The sequence below is a fragment of the Uranotaenia lowii genome, chromosome 2, assembly GCF_029784155.1.
Source record: "Uranotaenia lowii strain MFRU-FL chromosome 2, ASM2978415v1, whole genome shotgun sequence".
Classification (NCBI taxonomy): domain Eukaryota; kingdom Metazoa; phylum Arthropoda; class Insecta; order Diptera; family Culicidae; genus Uranotaenia; species Uranotaenia lowii.
The window spans coordinates 429159825-429183354 of NC_073692.1; the positions used below are offsets into that span (position 1 = coordinate 429159825).

General features: G+C 36.8%; 1 protein-coding gene across 4 annotated transcripts in view; it reads right to left on the bottom strand.

The window, feature by feature from the left end:
* Positions 1 to 5501: 5501 nt before the first annotated feature.
* The window catches only part of LOC129743854 (putative polypeptide N-acetylgalactosaminyltransferase 9), a 207745-nt gene continuing 189716 nt past the window's right edge, over positions 5502 to 23530 (bottom strand). For 2 of the 4 annotated variants that reach the window (XM_055736060.1, XM_055736059.1), the window contains exons 6-12: positions 23299 to 23463; positions 23044 to 23237; positions 22765 to 22983; positions 22457 to 22690; positions 21769 to 21873; positions 12269 to 12304; positions 5502 to 12104 (exon numbers count right to left, since the gene is read on the bottom strand). In XM_055736060.1, coding sequence (XP_055592035.1) covers positions 11835 to 12104; positions 12269 to 12304; positions 21769 to 21873; positions 22457 to 22690; positions 22765 to 22983; positions 23044 to 23237; positions 23299 to 23463 — 1223 coding nt within the window. In that variant the 3' untranslated portion in view covers positions 5502 to 11834. Of the gene's footprint in view, positions 12105 to 12268; positions 12305 to 21768; positions 21874 to 22252; positions 22364 to 22456; positions 22691 to 22764; positions 22984 to 23043; positions 23238 to 23298; positions 23464 to 23530 lie in introns of all 4 variants that reach the window. The other 2 variants (XM_055736063.1, XM_055736062.1) reach the window with 2 other exon arrangements.

The window sequence follows — 23530 nt, forward strand, 5'->3', positions numbered from 1 at the left end:
GCATGTATCTCCATTTCAAAACTTAATGAATATATTTGCACCTACAGATAAGTTGTTTAAGCTGAAGGGAGGTTAGGGCATGTAGTCTTTTATTCAAATAAGTTTTTATGATTGCTGTCAGTTGATCAATCACTGTACAGACTTCTACGCCTGGATGACCAGAACATTATTTAAAGAATGGTTTTTTTAGCAGTTTGTGCCAAAAATCACCAAGTTTCTTGAAGAATCTGGTTTACCTATCAAAGCTGCTCTTGTTTTAGACAATTGTTCTGCGCATTTTAATGCAGATGAGCTGAAAACCGAAGATGGGTCGGTCTTCACCATATTTTTACCACCGAATACCACTGCGGCAATACAGTCAATGGACCAGAACATAATTTAAATGATTAAAGTCTGCTTCATTTAATATTGGAACAAATTCTTTTGCTCATTGTGGCGCTCCTAGTGGACGGGTTTGGAAACTTTTTTCACCCACGTGTCGGGAAATTCATTACCTTTCACCATGGATTTATGTCATAACACCAAACGATAGCATTTTGTAAACAACCGCCATGGAAGCCGAACGGAGAGATCAAATTGTGCACAGTTTTCTTACGAGTACGAGTACGAGAATTTCTTCGAAACAGCAGTGAATAATTTTTTTAATTTTTTTTATGAAAGAGTAAAGAAAATGCTACATTTGTATGAAAAACAAATTATGAATTCGTTAAAAAATGACTGAACTACACGCAATTGTTTGTGTTCCAATATTAAATGAAGCAGACTTTACATCCGTCGAACTTGGTCAGCACTTGGTCGTACAGCTTTTGAGCATGGATTCTGGCCACATTGTTCTGCTTCAGCGTCCGATTTGGCTGTTTGCTGGCTCGGAATGACCTTATTCCTTCCCGGAGACGAATTCGTCGCACCGTACTGTGAGCGGCCTGGAACTTATTGGCCAAATCGCGGTCTGAAAGATTGGGATTCCTCTTGACGGCCTTGATGACTTTCCCACGCAGTTTCCGGTCGACAGTTCCACTCCGACGCTTGGAATGCGGCTTCCGAGCCGTCGTCATTGTTTCCTTGTACTGCTTGATAACACGCCATACGGTATTTCTGGGCATTTTAAGCTGTTTAGCTAGCTTCGATGCCGACAACAATGGATTTTCAAGAAAACTGTGCACAATTTGATCTCTCCGTTCGGCTTCCATGGCGGTTGTTTACAAAATGCTATCGTTTGGTGTTATGACATAAATACATGGTGAAAGGTAATGAATTTCCCGACACGTGGGTGAAAAAAGTTTCCAAATCCGTCCACTAGGAGCGCCACAATGAGCAAAAGAATTTGTTCCAATATTAAATGAAGCAGACTTTAAGTCACGGTACAAAAATCTAATGATGCGTGAAATTCAAGGTCAAGGTGGAGAGTTCGACGAAAACATAAAAAATAAACATTTAGGATGCAATCTATTGGGTTGCACAATCATGGGATTCAGTTCCCGCAGAAGTTATCCGGAAGTCTTGATACTTGTAGTATAACCCTTCTGGAATTGAGAACGAGTTACCACTGTCTGTTCTCAGAGAAAGGTGGAACGGAATTGCAGCTAGATCGTTTCAAGTATCCTGCATCCTAATCATCCAGACGAAGATAACAATGTGGAGGGTTCGCAGTCAACAATAGACGATCCACCGCAGTCTGTAAGTTTCTAAAAATCTATTTTTTTTGTCATTGATGTTATTATTTATAATAATTGTAATTTACATCTCCAGACACAATCGAGTTTACAAGAAGATGACGATTATTCACGAGAGTCAGAGCAGTCTGCTTAAAACGATTTTGATGTGGCTATCAAATATGCAGAGGAGAACGGTTGGCCGCTTAATATGCAATTTTCATTGCGGCAGATGCGGTCAAAAGTTATGGACAAAATAATAGAAGAACAGATTTAACTTAATTGTAAAATTGTGAAAAATATGTATGTTTGTTGGAATCTTCACTTTTATTGTTTCTGAAAATGTTTGTTGAAATTAAATAAACAAAATTGTTGAGTTTGTGACAAAAATATTATTATTTTTAACGTTTCTTAAATCCGTACAAACTTAATTTAGAATCAACTTATTCATATTTACGATCACTATCGATGCTCCAAAAGACCATTTTAAGTAGTGTTTCGATATAACGTAACTTCGATATAAAGCAACGAAAAAAAAAAATTTGGATGCTTTATATCGAGGTATTACTGTACAGGTTTTTCCTTCTTTTAATTCGAATTCTTGAATGATTGGTACAGATTTGGATAAATTTTATCTCCAAATGGTACAGAAGCAAAGAAAAATCTCAACTCTTTCTTAAATAGAGCTAAGATCACATTTACATTTTGGAAAAAGCTTCGCGGGCCACAAAAAGACAGCCACCCCTGCTCTAGCTCATATTCTTTTAACATCTATTCGTTTCTTCTACCCAAAGCGCTCTAGCTTTGAAATGTCCAACTATAAGTTTGCCGAAATGTCAATTCAGATTAAAATTAATATAATCTCAACTTAAGATCAAATTTATAATGTGAAAGAACAAGAATTAGTAATTTCAAATCCATTAAAAAATCCAATAAAGGTTTGACATATGAGCTACAAAAGATTCACATTCCAATGTGTTTATATTTTCTCAAGCCACTCGATTAGGTTTCGTTGAAGTCCGATCATTTGTTGTGTTTCGAAGATAAATTTGTTGTGGAAATTAAATTGAAAAAATGAACATTTTTTTAGATAGTGAACTTAAAACTCAGGCCAGGCTTTTGAGGCTATACAATTTTAAATCGGTAGTATAGAATTTTTAATGAAAATTTGAAACAATTAAATTTAAAACGAATTAAAAATGAATAATTCGAGGCAATTTTTTCATGCGTGTCAAATTTGGGTTTTATTGTTTATTCTTTTTTTGTTTGGGGACATACTATGAATAAAAGTAACCATATTTGAAATGATTGAACTTATGAAGATAAACAATTATACGCTTAAATTATTTTTCTGGATTCAGACTTAATTTCTGGCAAAGAAAGTTTGAAATCATAACACATTTCTCACGTGTTACATAATGCATAACTAATTTTTCACAGTCTAAGGAGAGCCAAGAGGTCTATTAGAGAAATCTTTATCTACAATATGATATTTAAAAATTTAATAAATGAATGTGTTGCAACGCACACAGGGTTAAGCTAGTAACTATTTAAGTAACTGAATTTGCAGTTGTCCTACTTCCTACATATCAAATCGGAAATCAAAAGATCATTTGAGAGTTCAAACTTCATAACCTACCTACATTAAGTGGCTATAATTTCTTTTGCTATACCATTCACTACGTTTTTTATGTATGTATTAGGAACTATCAAGCATATTTTCTAATCATTTTTAGAAGTATATATTCAAATAATTTAAACAATACCACTGAGAATTTAGGACCCACAGAAATGAATTTATACTCCTCCGAATTGCACACATTATATCCCAAAGCAAGCTTTGAAAAAAGGTTGAACACAACATCGCATAGAACCCTTTGCTATGCAAACATAAAACTACCATTGCTTTAGATGGAGACGCATGGTGCTTAGATGTTTTCGAACCTTTTCGGCTTGCAATGGCATGGATCTTATTTTTTCTAAAATCAAGTTGAAAATTAGCATATAGCCAGTATTGAAAATAAAGTATTAGTAGAATGTTTTCCCTTAGTTGTTTACCTTGTTTTCACCATTAAAATTTCAGTTTTATAAAGAAAGGAAACATCATTAAATATTTCATATCTATTTTTCCTTCAAACTAGAATAAGGAATTGAACTCTTCTCAGTTTCTATCAAGAATATAATATAATTTCAATCAATGCAACTGAACTGGCAAATTCAAAAAGCATAATAAGTTGGATGATTAACCCTCCAAAGCTGTTCGCAAAAAATCCGTTTCGAGCGAACTTGACTTGTAGTTTGTTGTCGTTCTCGTGGCGGCAAATGTTGGCTAATTTTGAGGATTTCAGATTCATTGTGTGGGTAATTTATTCTAGTTTTTCAATGTTTCCAAATTAAATAAATTAGTTATATCAGGTATACTATAGTTGATTCCGAATGGAAAAGCTCCGAAAATTAATTTTATTTTCAAGATGCTTATATTTTTTTGACAACTTTGCATTATTTAAGTGTTTCTTTGTTTTTAGAAATTGTCAAGAATACGTTGAAAATTTGGACCTCAGTGCCGGATTTTCCGGTAGAAAAAAAACTTGAAACTGTACTTGAAACAAATACATCTAATTTTGTCGATGCTTTGATGTAAGGTACACCGGGGTAAGTGGGGACGGTTTTTCGAATAGTTCAACTTTGAAAATTCATTAAAAAATCAGCAGTATCAATTTTGATAAAATCGCGTTCAATATTATGCAGAATATGTTGTAGAGAGTAGAGATGACCTTGATAGACGCAAAGCAAGAAAAGTTATCACGCAAATTGTTATGGACAGCTGGTGTCTTCACTTACCTCGCTTTATGGGGTATGTGGGGACGGTGAATTTTTCCTTTGATTTCTCAGGAAATTTTCAACAAATTTATGTTTTCTTGCCTGAATACGTTACTTCATTACTCGAACCGCCCAAAATTTTGAAAAAAGTTCATGGTGCTATTAGTAAAGGATCTTTCAATGATTATTGTATGTAATTGATGTTGAAATACACGAGATCCGATTTTATCGAAAATATACACTTATTCCAGAACAAACAAGAACTTTTCCCAACTTTTCATGATTCGAATGTTAAAATAGCTAAATTGTATTGGATGAAGGAGAGAAAATTGAAAAAAATGTATAAACATCAAATATGTATAAAGCGTCCCCACGTACCCCAGGTATGGTTTAGAGACAAAATTTTAAATTTTTGTATATCAACTCTTTTTTCTTCATTTTTAAACGTCGTTTCTTTTCCTAATTGATTGTTTCGAATGTAAGGATTGTTGCAATGTAGAGTTTTTCGTCAAGAGGCAGCTAGTTTACGAGAAATTTGCTATTGAAAAAGATGCAAATACATTCGACATCGTAGTTGAAAATAGAAAATTCCCAAAAAGACGCGCTGTACAAATCCGTTACTGTCGGAATCGTATATTTTCACAGCTATTGGATGGATTACAAGTAAATTGAACATGTTGCATCAAAATTTTGAAAAAAATAGTTCATAGTATTGTATTAATAGCCATCGTCCCCACTTACCCCGCGTCCTCACTTACCCCGGTGTACCTTATCTGATTTCTCAATTAACCAATTTTCTAAACTCAAATTTTAGATTTTTTTCTTTCATTTGATTGTTATATTAACAGAACATACTTGAGCTCTAATAAATCTCATTTCTTCAGTATAATGGAATGACCATTAAGATGTTTTGAATATGCTCTTCGGATCATATTGACCCGAACAGCTTTGAAGGGTTGAGCGCCAAATTGAATATCTAGAGTATTTTAAAGGATGTCAACAATTAATCAGAAAAAAATACACACATAATTTATTTTTACATAATATTTATTATCAATATTTGTATCTCATCACTATCGATCTAAATTGCATTTGTGTTTTGTTTTAGTTTTTTTTTTTTGTTGCATCTCATTTTTGCTTTGTTACAAGAATTCACATACCGACTTCTCATTTTTTTTTTGTTAATCCCATTCATAATGTTATCGTTTATTTATTATTATTGCAGCGAACGATTCCTAGTTGTTTGTTGATCTATTTTGTTTCAAATATGTCTTCGTTTCAGATTTTCATTACATTTCAGATTTCATTACAGAACTAAAAAAAAGATATGTCCGTGTATTTACAATTGTTGGATTGATATTTGGGGAGTTTCTCGACCCTTGTGATAAATCATTGAAGTAAGAGATATATATTTCATTTGAAAAAAGAAAGTTCTGTCTAATCGATTTTGTTTGTTTGTTGATTGTTTTGTTGAATCAGGAGCAATTGTATAACTTTTATTACACTTTCGAAGAGACCACGGTTGAGTTTCCGTTTTCACTTAGAAGTAACATTGTTTTTTTTTTTGTTTGAATTTAAACTTCATTTTTTGTTTGTTTTTGTTTCAATTGATATTTTCTTGTTTCATATTTAATATGTCTATTCACATAGAATCGCGCTTAGTTGTGTGATAATAATTTACAAGGCACATGTAGAAACACGCTCAATCATGCTTTGACGCTTTGCTGTTTTCATTTGTTATACTTAAACCTTCATTCCTACTATAAGATTGGATTCACAACATTCATCCTCGAAAAAGTGTCTCATTCACAAACAAAAGAAGAAAAAAATCTCGCGGAAAAGAAAAACAACTTCTATCGCTAAAGTTAGTTGAACTTTCAGCTTTCAGCATTCATATCTCTTAAATCGATTAAAACGAAAACAAAACTAGGGCGTACAAAAAACGATAAGTGTGTAGGTAATCGAAATTCAACCTTGTCTCGTAATCGATTCATCCTAACTTTGATATGAAGTACATATCTAGTGTAAGTATGTATAGAAGTAAGCGATAATACATAAACAGTTCAATAGTCTCTCATAGTAAAGTTTATCTTCTTTAAGTATATGTTTTTTTTTTCTATAATTAGTTTCTACTAACGGTAGATCGTTTAAAAAAAACAACTAATTGAGGGAAGAGTTACTCGTTTTACGGTCGATAACTTTCAAGATATGTCTGATATATTGTTGCTGTGTTTGTTTGTTTGTAAAAATTGGAATAAATCGTTGAGTGAGGAAAACAAAATGGAGGAAAATTAAGCCTCCTTCGATAATCGCTATTGAAAATTCTAAAGTGGGGTCGTGGAAATTACTGTTCTATTTTTCCACACGTCCTTGTCTAGTGATATGTTTCAATAATACCTATTTCTGTCCGTGTGATGTTGCTAAATAATTGCTAGTAAATAGTACGTAGTTTCTGGAATGTTCCTGTTGTGTGGATTGATTTGGGACCGATAAAGAGTCTATCAAGTTCAATGGAAATCTCTCGTAAATCTTCGTCTAATGCACGAGGGAGTTTGGTTCGCAATTATCGAATACTAAATACCCATACACAATAGATTGAGTTCAGTGAGTTGCGTTTCATGGTTTTCAAACATAATGCTACGGATTTACATTAGATTGATTTGACTGCTTTTTGTTCGAAGATTTTGAGTCGCATCGAAAAAGAAGAGTTAACTGTTTTGGTAAACTTTTTCTTTAAATTGAATTAAAATCAATGTTGACATGTTTATACTTATCTAAAAGTCAAACTTATTTTACCGGATAAGACTTAAGACGTCAAAACTTATGAATGTTTTTTTTTGTCACGAAGTTTTTGAACAAGTAGAACCAAGAGTTTTCAAACAAAAGACACTGTTTGAAAATTTCCAAGTGATGAAAGTTATCAAGCATGGAACAGTTCTTGGAGATTTTTATCAAATCTTTGTGACAGTAGAAAGGAAATTTTTAATTGTGTTAGTTTTCTGAAACACAAGCGCGTAAAACAAATAACATGAAGATTTTTTTGGTCTTTTTTTTTCTAAAAAGAGTCATATTCAAGTCTATTGAGTCCATCAAAGTAGAGGTTTTTACTAGAACTAAATTTTATCAGATTTTTAGTAAAAGTTCAAATCATGTAAAATTTAGATCAAAGGAGGCACTGGTAACAGTGCCAATAGAATTCAAAACAAAAGCTCTCATCGCCTACTGCCAAATTGTTAGAAACTTGGAAAAGAAAATAGGCATAAATTGATCAAAAAAAACTTGTATTTCAAACTTTTACAAACATGAGCAAGTTTCTTCATCATTCTTAAGCTTGAGTTAACAGCTTTTCAGGAATGTATTTAAAGATTCAAGTAAAATCAAATCGCTATTTTTTTCTTATTTTTCGTTCATTTCAGACCAGTTTATGGTTCCGGAAATCGGATTTCAAAAAAGATTTCCTTTCCAAGTAACCACCTCTTAAAAAAGTGGGACATAAAATATTTGAATTCTAAACATTTTTCAAGTTTGGAATAAAATGATGAAATTCTTATGATTAATTAAAAAAAAAAACCAATTCCATTTCAAACTCTTGAAATGCAGATTTGAACGAGTTTTTTTTATTCCGTCTAACAGAATCAGAACCAGAATTCCAGTTTTGAATGTAGAGGTAGAGTTCCAAGCGAATCATCTTGAATTTTAGTAAGCAACAGTTCATCCACTTTAAGAAGTAAGTAATTTTGATAACTTTATTTATCGGTTAAAATTTATACTTTTTTCATGGTAGCCAAACATAACTCTTTTCTAAAATATCTGCACCTACTGAGAGTTTTTTTTCTAAATAAACTATAATTTTAAAATAAAAAAATAATTCATAACAAAAATTTACCGGAACTGGAATCATTTTAAAAACAAGCCTCTTTTCAAATCTGCGCTTTTCAGTCCGTTTTGTTCACCAGCCTTTCCAATTTGCTCCACTTCGGTCCGTCTTATTCACCGGAATTGGCATGCTTTCAAAACAGGCAATGCAGCAGACTTCCAAATCTGCGCTTCTTTAGTTTGTCTAAATCAAACAAAGCAGGAGCACTTCCAATTTGCGCCTCTTCAGTCCGTCTTATTTACCGGAATTGGCATCCTTTCAAAAATGAAAAAGCAGCAGACTTTCTAATCTGCGCTTCGTCAGTCCTTTTTTTACCGGAATTGTCATTCTTTCAAAATTGACAATGAAGCAGACTTCTTAATCTACACTTCTTCAGTCCGTATCAATTAAAAAAAGCCTTTCCAATTTGCTCCTCTTCAGTTCATCTTTTATACAGGAACTGGCATCATCTCAAGACAAAGCAGCAGACTTTCCAATCTGCGCCTCTCCAGTCCGTCTTATTTACCGGAACTGGCATCCTTTTAAAACAGGCAATACAGAAGACTTCCTTATCTGCGCTTCTTCAGTCCGTTAAAAACCTTTCCAATCTGCGCCCTTCAGTCCGTCTTATTGATCGAAAATGGCATCATTTCAAAACAAGCAATGCAGAAGACTTCCTAATCTGCACTTCTACAGTCCTTCTAAATCAAACAAAGTAGGAGCCTTTCCAATTTGCGCCTTTGCAGTCCGTCTTCTTCAGCGGAACAGAAGAAGCAGAAGACTTTCTAATTTGCGCCTCTTCAGTTTGTCTTATTTACTGGAATTGGTATCCTTTCAAAACTGACAAAGCAGCAGACTTTCGAATCTGCGCTTCTTCAGTCCGTCTAAATCATAAAAAGCAGCAGACTTTCTAATCTATGCTTCTTGAGTCTGTCTTATTTACCGGAACTGGCATCTTTCAAAACTGACAAAGCAGCAGACTTCCTATTCTGCGCTTCTTCAATTCGTCTGAATCATACAAAGCAGAAGCCTTTCCAATTTGCACCTCTTCAGTCCGTCTTATTCACCGGAATTGGAATCCTTTAAAAACTGACAAAACAGGAGACTTTCAAATCTGCGCTTCTTGAAGCCGGCTAATTTGCCGGAACTGTCATCTTTTCAAAACAGGCAAGTATCAGACTTCCATATCTGCGATTCTTCAGTCCGTCTTATTTACCGGAATCGGCATCCTTTCGAAACAGGCAATGCAGAAGTTTTCCTAATCTGCGCTTCTTCAATCCGTCGAAATAAAAAAAAGCAGGAGCCTTCCAAATTTTCGCCTTCAGTCCGTCTTATTTACTGGATTTGGCATCCTTTCAAATCTGACAAAGCAGCAAACTTCCTAATGTGCCCTTTTTCAATCCGTCTTATTTACCGGACCTGTGATCCTTTCAAAACTGACGAAGCAACAGACTTCCTAGTTTGCGCTTCTTCAGTCCGTCTAAATCAAACAAAGCAGGAGCCTTCCCAATTTGCGCCTCTTCAGTCCGTCTTATTTACCGGAATTGGCATCATCTCAAAACTGACAAAGCAGCAGACTTTCTAATCTGCGCTTTATCAGTCCGTCTTATTTACCGGAATCGGCATCCTTTCAAAACAGGAAATGCAGCAAACTTTCTTATCTGCGCTTCTTCAGTCCGTCTTTTTCAAGACAGGGCATCCTTGAAAAACTGATAAAGCAACCGACTTTCTAATCTGCACTTCTTCAGTCTGTCTTATTTACCGGAATTGGCATCTTCTCAAAACAGGTAATGTAGCAGACTTCCTTATCCGCGTTTCTTCAGTCCGTCTGAATCATTCAAAGCAGAAGCCTTATAATTTGCGCTTTTCAGTCCGTCTTATTTAGCAGAACTGGAATCATCTCAAAACTGACAAAGCAGTAGACTTCCTAATCTGCGCTTCTTCAATCCGTCTGAATCAAACGAAGCAGGAGCCTTTCTAATTTGCGCCTTTTGACTCCGTCTTATTTATCGGCATCCAGTCTGCCTTATTTATTGGCATCCTTTCAAAACAGACAAAGCACCAGACTTCCTAATCTTCGCTTCTTCAGTCCGTCTAAATCAAACAAAGCAGGAGCTTTCCAATTTACGCCTCTTCTGTACGTCTTATTTACCTGAATTGGCATCTTTTCAAAGCAGGCAATGCAGCAAACTTTCTAATCTGCGCTTCTTCAGTCCGTCTTATTTACCGGAATTGGCATCCTTCCAAATCAAACTAAGCTGCAACCTAAAATATCTACGTTCATCGTACCAACTAAGCTATTGTCTTGAATCTCACAATAATTTAGAATCTCGCTTGAAAAAGTCCGCCACTCACAAAATTATACCATTAACTGATTTGTGTTTTTGTTTACATTTTGAAGCATCTATTTCAGTGTTGCCACATAGTTGTTTTATTTTCTTTTACAACTTTAAATTTTATTCTGTACATTCTTTATCTCATCTCCACAGTGATGACCAATCAAGAATCATTAGGTATTTGAATTTGAAATTGAATCAATTATTCGAACTCTGTGAGCCTTTTTTTTCTCCGGAACTGTTCAGTTAATGCTCTATATTTTTGGATAAGCAACAATCTTTAACTCTTCATTTACGATGCCCCGTAATCCACCGACAGTTTCCGCAGTCGAATCAGTATCTTTCTCCAATTGTTTCCCTTAAAATCAAGTTTTTAAGTAAGTCTACCCAGTTTAAAGTAAGTAGTAAGTCTCGGTTGGTTTGAAATCTTGTTTGTCTACTCAGAATCAGACGGCTGGTTAGGACAATTTTAACACAAGTTTGTTTTTTTTTTGTTCTACTACGGGAAGAGTGTGATTAATCCCAGTCTTTTTCGAATGTACACAAGTAAGAAGGTAAAACGTTAACGTCCGTCATTGTTTGGTTGTTTTTTTTTTGTTTGTTTTTGTGTTGTTTCATTTTTTTCATGCTTTTCTCTCGGAAAGATATGGCAGTTTTCGTACTCACTATAACACATTCCTTAAGACAGATGATTGGAATATATAAATGGAATTGTTACTTTTTTTTTCTTAGATTTTTTGTGTTTTTTCTCATGCGTTTTGTTTCAATGTAATTGCTACAATTACATATTCTTTTCATCTCGCCTCAGTTTCATCGTTCGGGAAAATCCGATTCGACGATATGTTTTTTTTTTTGCATTAAATAATAATTTAAACCATAAAATCACATTAAAATCATTCCTCTAACTACAGTTTTTTTTTTCATTCTACTACTCTTGTATCGCTTAAGACTGTTCCATTTTTTTTCTCTTAACTTTTTTAGGAAACGGCCCCTATTGCCATTTTGTTTTTGTTTTTTTTTTAAGATGCTACTCACGTATCCATCTATTACTCATTTTGTAATATAGTACTTCTCTCTCACATTTTCTTGTGTTGTAGTATTATGATTGGCTATTTTCGCAGTCATTCTTTCATCTCTCGCTCTCGCTCGCTCCGTTCACCGCCGACTGATTCACAGCTTGCTAGGATCGTAGTTCTGGAAATTCCACTTCTGCGCCTCGACGGCCGAATTGCACTCGACCATCATCAGCTTCTGCTTGGTGTCGTTGATGGCCAGACACTTGTCCGAGGAACCGTGGCGAAGCAGCCGGGAGGACTGCGAGTAGTTCCAGTACTGGTTGCCCTTGGAACCGTGGCACGGATACAGGATGACCTCCTGCCCGGCGTAATCCAGGCAGGCCTCGTCCCGACGAATTTCGCCCGTTTTGCTCAGCATCCAGTACTGAGATTGTTTTGGGGAGGGTTAGCAAAGAAAATGTGGTTAATAAAGTCCAGAAAAATATTTAAACGGTTCTCAACTAAGAAAGCTTCAGAGTCCCTAGATCAATTGAAAATTGCTAAGCGAATACACAAATAAACCGATGACATCTGTCAGTGTGTACGTACTTGGGAATCTGTAGAACCAATAGCGGCAACATGACGCTGAAAGTGTATTGAGTGTTGGAATGAGAATTTTAAATTTTTTTTTAGACAGCTCTGGAATTTATAATTTTACATAACTTTGAGCCGATATCCACAAATTGAATGACAAAAGCGCGAATTGTACATAACATAGCTGACAGACGCCACACAATTTATTGTTTTTTTTTTTTTGCAATAACTATGAAGCTTCCTTCCCATAACATGAATAAACTCAAGCATATGCCATTTGGTTTCTAAACGATTGAACAATAAAATTTAAAAAAAAGAACAACTATTATTCGGAATATATAATAATGAACGTATTTACACAGGAATCTGTTACCACCCATCATCACCACATCCAGTAAATATTGGTTTATTTTTATTGGATCGTTGACTCACGAGCCAACAAACAAAAGTTTCCGGCATTGCTAGGGGAATACATAAAAAAAAACAAAAAAAGTAGAAATGCGGTTATTAAAATAAATAAAGCGGAACCCAAACGAAATGCTTTGCAGTAACTTACAAACTTAAAAAAAACCCATAAATTTGAAGAATAGAAATAAGATATATTTACAAAATAAGAAATTAATAACAATTACAATAATTATATACAACAAATGTTTGTGAAATTCAATAAACGATATTGAAATAAAGAAGATATTTTCATCCCAGCAAACATAAAATCGCATTATAAATGATAGCTCGATTTGCAAGGTTATTGCGAATCACAATTCCTTCCAAATAAGTAAACGATCGTAAAAATCGTTACTTAAAGTCGGTATAAATCGGATATGATAAAAAGTTCGCCATGTTTGCAAATTTGTTCTGCCGCGCGGGATTCAAGTGAGAAAGCAACCTTGTTGATCTCTCTGCGGTAAGTAGTGCAGCCAGATTGCTAAAAATCATTTGGAAAAATGGTCCAATGAGAGAAGCTGACAACGGTTTGCAGACATTGAGAGCAAATCTCGCGCTCTCGTATAATTTTTATCGCTTAAGCCAGAAGTTAAAAATATGTACATATGTATATTCCCTCCACTTTGGTACGTAAATGCTGTTTTTCAAGTTTTATGCGATGATTCTATAATGTAAATGGAATGTTCAACAAAGTTTGTTGCGAAATATACATACATAAATTTTGGCTGGAATGTTGTACATATATCCTTGCTTGTTGTTATGATTGTCATAAAAAGATGTACGCAAATGGAACAAACAGCCGTGGTGAGATTGAATTATGACTCTTTTGGCTTTATTCATATGATCATTGATGGTGTCAAGAATAAACGAGTACGCAACGTCAAGAGTACGTAAGAATGTCAAGGTAAGTCGCCTATTCTTTTGACAGCTGATCGCCCGCTCTGGGGGAAGATTTCGTTTGCACTTCAGTGTACCCTGGTGATGTTCAATCACTTTGCCATTTGATTGCACTTGTTACTACCACTTTGTTAGCCCGATTTCGGGTAAACTTGAGAAGTAAGTCGCTTGGTTGAACTTTTTGATACTTTATTTGAAGACGAAGTAAAATGCCGTGCGTTCAATTCAACTTATTGATCTATTCTATATAGTTCTAAAATGGCTTACTACACTTTTATTTCAGACTCTCTTGAAGAAAATATTCATGTTGCGAGAGTTATGCTTATCCTACCTAAGGTACGTATACAGATAGTGGTGTTTTCGATCAAATGAATTACAGTGTCAAGTGAACAGAAAACTAGACACATATTACAAACAAAACATAGATGCTATTTCCTGACCGGTATTGTACCGATCAGTATACCTAAGGAATCTAGCTATCCTGAGAACGTCATACAAAAAAAAATGCAATTTCAATGCTTACTATGTTTTATAAATACTTTTCATATATGGAACTCGCTGCCGAATCGAAGAATCATTCGTCTCGACCTCTCACCGCCATCCCGCGCACAGGGCCTTACCATTCGAACCTCCTGAATTCTTCGAAGAATCTTGCTTTCAGGACAATTAACTGCATAATGGCCAGATTGACTTAACCCTGCCATCAGATTTTGTGCAGCCACCTTGTCCACCTTCTTCGCCGCAGAAAGCCAGTTTGCCTTGAACTGCTGCTCGTCCTTAGCGGTTTTTCTGTCTTCTTTAGGTTCCGCTTGACAATAGCCCAGTATTTCTCAATTAGGCGGAGCTCTGGCGTGTTGGGAGGGATCTTGTCCTTGGGAACCACCTGCACGTTGTTGGCGGCGTACCACTCCATGGCCTTTTTACCGTAATGGCAAGATGCCAAATCCAGCCAAAACAGTACGGAACAACCGTGTTTCTTCAGGAAAGGCAGCAGTTGTTTGTTCAAACACTCTTTCACGTAAATTTCTTGGTTGACAGTCCCGGAAGCTATGAAAATGCTGCTTTTCAAGCCACAGGTACAGTTAGCTTGCCAAACCAGATATTTCTTCGCGAGCTTTGACAGTTTCATGTGCTTGAAAATATCTGCTACCTTTCCTCTTCCTTTTGACGTATAAAACTCCTGTCCCGGAAGCTGTTTGTAGTCGGCTTTGACGTAGGTTTCGTCGTCCATTACCACGCAGTCAAACTTCGTCAGCATCGTCGTGTACAGCCTCCGGGATCGCGCTTCGGCCGTCGTATTTTGTTTATCATCGCGATTTGGAGTCACTACCCTTTTGTAAGTCGCCCAGCTTTATTGCGGCATCTCGGAGAGAGAGGTAAGGGTTTCGCTTGAAACTACCGGCAACTCTCTTTGTCGTCACAGCGGCTTCCGGTTTTCGATTTCCCCCCGATCCAGACTTCCTGGCTGTCGACAAACGTTCCCACACTTTAATTACATTTGTAACGGTTGATTTGGCAACTTTTAGCGATTTTGCCAGCTTTGCGTGCGAGTTGCTCGGATTTTCGCGATGCGCGAGCAAAATTTTGATACGCTGCTCTTCTTCCTTGGACGGTATTTTGACAACTGGAGCGTGAATTCCAAAATCAAAATAGGAACAACATTCTACACACACACACACACACCTTCAAAATGAGGGGTGTTCAGGTTTTTTAAATGCAAATTTGAAAGAAATACGTCAAGTTGATATTGACCAAATTTTGATCGTATCACCCTTTATGCTTTGTGTACAGCGCACACTCATCACCGCAGCTCGTCAACGGTCACCTCACATCTTGAAGAATCTTTGTTTTGATAGCATCGGACGTCAGTTCCATTCCGGGCGCTTGAATTCCTATTATCATTGGAGCATAATAAGCCGGAAGACCTTTCAGCAGCAAGGATGCCAGCCACTGATCGTTGACGTCGAACCCAATTTCCCCCAAATTGTCGGTTGTCGTTACCAACTCGTCGATGTAATCCTCCACATTTTCCTAATCTTCCAGTTTGACCGACGTCAGCTTGTCCAGTAAACCGCACAGTCGGTTTAACCCATCGTCTTGGTCTTGGGATGCCTTCTCCAGCTTGTTCCAGGCCTCTTGTGCTGTTTCCGCGTTCTTCACCAGACTACTGCTCTTCTCGATGCTCAGACAAATGGCAGCTAACGCTCACTCGTCGCTCGGTTTGACGGCACGCCACGACCCTTCTCGGATGAGAATCATCTTCATCGAAAAGGACCAAGAAGAGTAATTGATCCGTCCCTTCAGCTTCTCGATAGCCGGCAGACTCACTGAACTTCCATGAAAACGCGCACTGACCACAGGTTGCCTTCCGCCGTCACCTTGACTGCCAGTACCGCTTCTGCTGCTGCTTGAGCCACTGCGACATCCTTCGTTCCGGGGACCATCACCTCTGGGAAGAACCTGTAGTGACCGCGCGTCATTACTGCAATAATCTTTCAAAATGCGTGCATACTCGTCAAACATACTTTCTTAACTGGCTTTTTCAACCAAGCTTCGAAACTAACGGCTTTTCTTCCATACATTTCCATTCTATTGATAGTATATACATCATCTAATATTTCTATGCTGATTTTCTACCGCTTTCACGAACACACTTTTTAAACAATTGTTTTTTCTTCTCTCACAAATGTAATAACTCTTGCTAACGCACGTTCTCACAGTCGCGCAGACAGAAGCAAGTTACACATAATTTATTCGAATTGAACGTTAGCTCTAGTTCGTCTATATATACTTAATTTCATTCCATTTTTAGTTATTCAATAATTCTATTTTCTTCACTTTTCTTGAACTTCGTCGAACAAACTATTCTGGGCCCATAACCACTTGTGAAGTGAAGTGGAAATGATAAGTCGTAGAAGTATAAGCTTAGATTGCAGATTCATTAGCTGCCAAGCTTGTTTTATACCCGACAGAAAAACATATTGCTTAGATACAGTTTGTCTATCTTGCCGACGGATTCATAGGTTACTATAATTTATCATAAACTCAACAGGTACAAACATTTGTTACCTAAAATCGTCACCCGAATGCGACGCTTCTCATCCACAAGGTGACTACGAGAATAAGGTAAGAACTCACAAAGTTCATCCGAAGTTACCTTCCTCACCTAAACCGACTACATGAACAGAGTTCACGGTTGACTCGACTGAATCGTCACGCCATGCGCGGTGCAGAATAAGGGCCATTAGCATTTATGAAGGGACCTTTTTACAATTTTTCGAAACACGAACACTATAGAAAAACGCAAACTGAAATCAAAATAATTTTTGTATCAGTAATGTATTTTAAAAGTGGTTTTGAATAATAAAAAAAAAAGATCTTTTGTTTTGGTAGGAAATTTAAAATCTCATTTAAAAGTTATATGAAGAATTGCTATTTGAATTTTGAAATTATAAGAGCTAAGATAAAGCATCTGTGAAGCAAATTCCGTTGAATTCCATGTACCAATGAAAAGGAAACTGTGGTAATCAGTTATTTTCTATTTGTTAACAAATATTTGACAAATAAAATGAATCTTTTATAGGAAAGATTGAACATCTTCAAAATTTGGCATATATGAGACATGGATTTTAAGGTTTGAGGATCTAAATTAAGTCCAAGAGTTCTTGTTGCGTACTTCCAATAATTGAACATTGAAACAAATATTTTATCGAATTTAAACTTTTTCCACCTTTTTCCATCAGCTCTTTGGGATCACCGCACTGTGTGACGGTCGAGTCAAAGTTGAGTCAGTCTGTTCTTCAGGCATTCTTGACTAAAAGCTGCATTGTGTTTTGGAATAAAAAAAAGTGAAAATTTGGTACAGCTTGTACCAATTTATATTCAACATTTAGATAATTATTTAGGTAGTTAAACTGAAAATTTTAGAGAAAACATTTTTGTTTTGATCAATTTAAATGTTTGTTTACAATTAGCAACTGCCGGACCTCATATATCAACCAAGGGTTTAGGAGTAGTCATTGAAAAGGCTCTCGGCTATCCGGTAACGCGACAATACAACGATACTGACTCTTAGGCTCGATCTTATGGACGTAGGCCTAACAGGAAAGTGTTTTGTCAACTGAGCCTTTGTACTATGAATGTGACCCTAAGGCTTTGCGATGGGATGTTTTTCGATGCACTGCTCAGTAGAAAAGCTCGTCTTAAGCCGCAGACGAAATAGCCATATATTTAGACTCATATGTTGTGTTTTGTCAGTTTTCCAATAACTGCAGCATAAACTTTGGATAAAACTGCTCAACGATGGGGTCGTTGACCAAAATACAATAACCAGCCTTCTGGTAGTGAACCGTCTAGGCACGCGATCTCCATTATTCGGCATTAGCTCTATCTACTTGAACAGGTTGATACCAGAGGATTCAACAGCGTAGCTACTGGGTTTTGGATTTTAAACCTCTACAAAATTGTTTAGCTGTACCATAACATAATTATGATCATAATTTTAATGGCATGTGCGGCGGAATGAAAACTAGAGAGAATTTATTTTATAGAATTTGAAAGAAAGGTGGAAAGACAGGCATTAGTGCGCCAATAGGAGAAAGCTTGTTAGGTGTTGAAATTTTAGGCTAGAGGGCATGTTGATGAAAAGCTCCCATGAATTGCTCCCGCCTTTGCTCTGCACTAGCTAACTATACATGAGAAACCCAGAAAGAGAATTCCCATGTAGGGGAGAGGCGGGCTATATGCGCATATTAAGGAAAACTCTCATTTTCTCCCATATTCCGATAGATAGGAGTCTGAAAACTATATGCACATGAGCGGACATCTGTTTTCTATACGTTAGAGCACTTTTTTTGTTAAAATCTCTTACAGTTTTTGTGGAAATAATTTTATAATAAAAGAAGTCAAAATAGCCGATTTCCGAAACTGGCGGGCTAAATGCGCATATTTATGTTTTAAGCTATATTTCATTTACACTTGCAATATTTTGAAATTATTTAATTGAAAATGGTAGAAACGGATGTTTAGCATACGTCAAGGCTGAAATTTTTTACATCACTAGTTCTTTTGCATGAAACATAGTTAAGTATGCCATATGGCCATATTTCATGGTAATATTTTGTTCATATTGTATTTCTATCAGATCACTATGAAGTTCTTTTTTTTTCGCTGTAAGATCGTGGTTTGAGCGTAGATTTAATGTTTAAATGAAAGAAAGTAAAAAATTTATAAGAACAATCTATTTTTCTTGATATAGGCATTTAACCTTCCTTGATATGGGCATTCAGAACCTGTCTGTTATTCCAATATCTTATCATTTACAACTCTGCCAAAAGCTTCAATTTGTTGAATTTCCGATTTCCAGATGAATGAGAAAGAAAAACAATTAAAATTTTTGTTCACAGAATCTGTACGCACAATAATTAAAGTTCAATATAATATAACAAAACTGACAAAAATCTTGTTTGAATTTTTAAATTTTTTTCAACTTTATATAACAATTTAATTTTTTCATGCCATGTGTTAAAAGCGTATTACCCTCAAACTGCACTGATTAGATATGATGAATCTTTAGCCATATCGTCAATCGGCTGTATGCGCGCGCATATTACCCAACATGCGCATTTAGGAACACTTCCCCCTATAGCGAGCCCAGTGGTTTGAGAGCGTGTTTTTACGCACACTTCAAACGAGCGAAAACGTAGCAACCCATGGGCCTACGGAGCTTTCCTTATGCGAGAACAGTTCTAGCGACGTTGCCATCTTTTCAGATTCGCTGCGAATAGTTGCTACTTGTCGATTTTTTCGCATTTCACATTTTATCTATTCCGCGTTCTTACTTTTTGGCCATGTGTCAATTTTGGAACCGTATTTTTCTTGTTGTATTTTTTTTTCTTTTTGCCAATGATTGTTTGTTATATGATTTTAATCGCCGTAATTTGTATGATTATAATTTTAATGGCATGTGCGGCAGAATGAAAACTAGAGAAAATTTATTTTATAGAATTTGAAAGAAAGGTGGATAGACAGGCAATATTGCGCCAATAGGAGAAATCTTGATAGGTGTTGCCATGGGTTGCTATGTTTTCGCTCGTTTGTAGTGTGCGTAAAAACACGCTCTGAAACCACTGGGCTAGCTATACATGGGAATTCTCTTTCTGGGTTTCTCATGTATAGTTAGCTAGTGCAGAGCAAAGGCGGGAGTAATTCATGGGAGCTTTTCATCAACATGCCCTCTAGCCTAAAATTTCAACACCTATCAAGCTTTCTCCTGTTGGCGCACTAATGTCTGTCTATCCACCTTTCTTTCAAATTCTATAAAATAAATTCTCTCTAGTTTTCATTCCGCCACACATGCCATTAAAATTATAATCATACAAATTACGGCGAATAAAATCATATAACATAACATAATTATGATCTCATTAAGAGTGATCCGAATGCCCTAAATCAGTGGTTCTCAGTGGTCCCTACCGCCCCCAGGGGGGCGTTGCAAGGGGGCGCTGGAAGAGCTCCAAGTTACCAATTTCCGCTATATTTCCGAACATATTTGTTCCATAATAATTTCAGGGGGCAGTGGGCTCTATAATATAGAGATATGGGGGTGGTGGGCGAATAAGTTTAAAAACCACTGCCCTTAATGAAACCGAAACATACTACTGAACTTTTTTAGATTGTTACGGAAGTCATAATATTGTCGATTTAATTAGAAACAAACTGCTCTTTATTGCAGATACGAAGCGTTTCGCTGTTGACATAGCGACTGCTATCCAAAATTTCCAGGTATTTCAAACTAGAGCGACTGTTCCATGAAAATCGACCTCTTCCAAATCACCTTGTAGAAACGCTGTGATGGCATCCATCTGAATACTCATTTGTATCGGATGGCCTTACTCCTGGTTCAGAATGTCAGTCAATGGCGCCTCTTGCCATTTTCGATGAGTACTTCGTTGTCTCGCTTAGGCTTGATTCGGAGTTACTTGGTAGCCCATGCGGGGGAAAACGTTTCATCAAAAAATGTCCGTCTACACCAATTGCCATACCAGCCACAAAGAACATTACCCATGTAAGGGCCTGTAATCTAGCTCTATTGGCAAGTTAGTTAGCTTCTGAGCCGATGTCCGGTAGTTCGAGCCCAAGAGTAAAAACAACTATAATCGAAACAAAAACAAATGACCCATGTAAGCTCGACAAAACTTCGATTCACCTACTCAGTTTAGCTTTGATAAGTATATTGGACCTTTGGATTTCACCGGCTTGAAATTATGTTCGCTCAGGTAATCTTACACTGCTGTACTACATTGATATATGTATTATCACATTTTACGATTGTCGATTGTCATTCTACCGGAGCGGAGCAAATTTTTAATGCGTTCAGATCTTCTGGCCTAGAACGAGGACTCTAGATGTTAATTTAAATTTTTGACTCTCTAACAGAAAACTATATTTTTACATGAATAATGAGGTTCTTTCCCTTTGTTAGTGTACCATTAAAACGTGAATTTACTTGTTTGAGAATCCTTTGAAGAGTAAACTTTACCGGTGAATACTGGAATTTAAAAATTCCTGTTTCATAACAAATTAATTTTATCAATCCTACCTTCCAAATCAAAGCGCTTCCGGTTCTTTGATGAAACAACAAGAATTAGGGTCGCCAGAATTCTCATTAGTTCACCACAAGCTATTTCTTTTGATATTTTTTTTGCACTTTTACAGTAGATTATTTCGTTTTTACTAAACCTACAACCCGAGTCGTAACAAAAATAAATGTGATTCATAGAATCTTAGTAGAAGAAACATCAACAAAACAAAGATCTTGAGTGATAATCGAACAATTTTATAGGTGTTATGTGAGTGTGTTATGTAAAGACTGTTTCTATGTACATGTGGAATAGGTTAATGGAAAGGCGTTTTAGTGTTAGCTGACTGTTGTGAGTGTACTGTTGAATGAACACGAAGCTCCTCATCACCGTTTAAACCTGTAAGCTGTCTTCCACCCCCGCAAGAAAACCGATTAAATAGAGCCATTAAGAAGAACACAATTGTTAATCCATTTTGGTTCTTTGATACAGGGTGGCAGGGTTTGTTTGTTTTTGTATTGAACTGTTTTTGTTTTTGGTTTTCGATTTTTTTTTTCTTAAACATACTAGTTCCGAACTAGACGCAAGTACCTGATTACCGCCGGCTTGGTGGCAAGGCCAAACGCCAAGCGGTGTATGCATATCCTCGGGCTTGGCCGCCGAATCAATACACAAACCTGACCACGGGTTCGCAACCTGCGGAACGCCGCGCGAGAACACGTGCACGAGATTTTACACACAACCGGAAAGAAAAAGACAAAAGAAGAGAAAAAAATACGCGAAAGAAAGATAAGAGAAGGAAGATTTTTGGTTTTGGAAGAAAAAGAGTTTGCATTCTCATTGTTGATGTTGTTGTTGGTTGAAAGGGAAGAGTTGCAGGCACATGCTTTACGAGTGTATCTTTAGTAGGCGACAGTTGGAGACAAAACACAGTAGGCCATGCTTTTTGCAATTGGACTTTGGAGGTGATGACAGCGCGGCTCACAGACTCCTGCGATTGATTTGAATTGTTCCAGCATGGCATTTCCTAGAGTTTTTTTTTCTTTGAAGGATTTAACTGTGAAAGGTTATTTACTTGATTTCCGCCTTGATTGTGGCACGGGTACAGTCCTACCGGTTTCCGAAGATTCTTCTTGCCACCAGGAGCATCCAGACAGGTACGATTCCCATAGCCCAAATTTCTTACCTTTTGTTTGCGTAGAATTTTTTTTGAATAGAGTAATGATTATTGTTTCCTTGAAATGAATAAAAGAATTATGGTAAAAGCAATAGAAATTACCTCTCCTGAAGCGACGGCCTCGCCCGGAATGAACAGCTCCGGGAAGATATTGTCCAGGTACCACTTGAACGACTTACAACCTAGATCTTCGCGGAGCTGCTTGCGCGATGACACATCTCCGTAGTCCCCTTTGTCGTTGCCGATGCGCTGATAGTAGTACTTGGCATACTCGTCCAACCACACCTCAGCTAACCGAACTGAGTTTCGTTTGATCACATTTACTCCCGAACGCCACTGGTTTGTTTTTTTTAAGAGGGATGATCACAATTAGAGACATCCGCTTTGGGGAGATGTTATCTCAGTCTTACCTTATACGGTGAACGTTTCCGGAAGATGTGCCCGACATGAGAACAAGGAACGATCTCGAGGGTTCCGCCACACATCCAGGATTTGAATGACAGCTCCAAGTTCTCACCTCCCCATATATCGAAGCCGGAATCGTAAGTACCTAACCTTTCAAAGAACTCTTTATCGATGGCGAACAGACCTCCAGCCATTGTTGGTGAGTAAACTGGTTCAGCGGTACTCTGCAAATAAAAAAGACCCTTTCAGATGTTGTTTTTCTCTTTTAGTCAACAATAACCTACCTTGTGACGTTTCTTCTCTCGTTCGGGTACCGCGTGCCAGTTAAACTGCAGATTCCAATCGAATCCACCGACGTTGACACCGCCTGAATCTCGGTAGTGATACTCCATCGTGTTGTCATCAATGACGTCGATTACTGGACAGACAACCGTAGTCGAGTTCCGTGCAATTCGATCCAGTAGAGGTTCCAACCATCCTAGAAAGATACAAACGAGGTGATTCTCAAAGTAACTTTAAAATTGACCATGAGAACTTACCAGTAGTACATTCACAATGGGAATCCAGATAGGTCAACACAGGAGCAGTGGCGTAACGAGCTCCAAGCAATCGAGCTCGGATCAAACCCTCTCGTTTGGGTGCCCGGATGATCTTCACCTTGGGGTACGCTTCAAAATATTCCTCCAGCTGTTTTTGTGTGTGAGCTAAAATCACAGAAAATAAAACAAAAATAATTCCTTTAACTTAAATTTAAATTTAAGAGTAGTACTC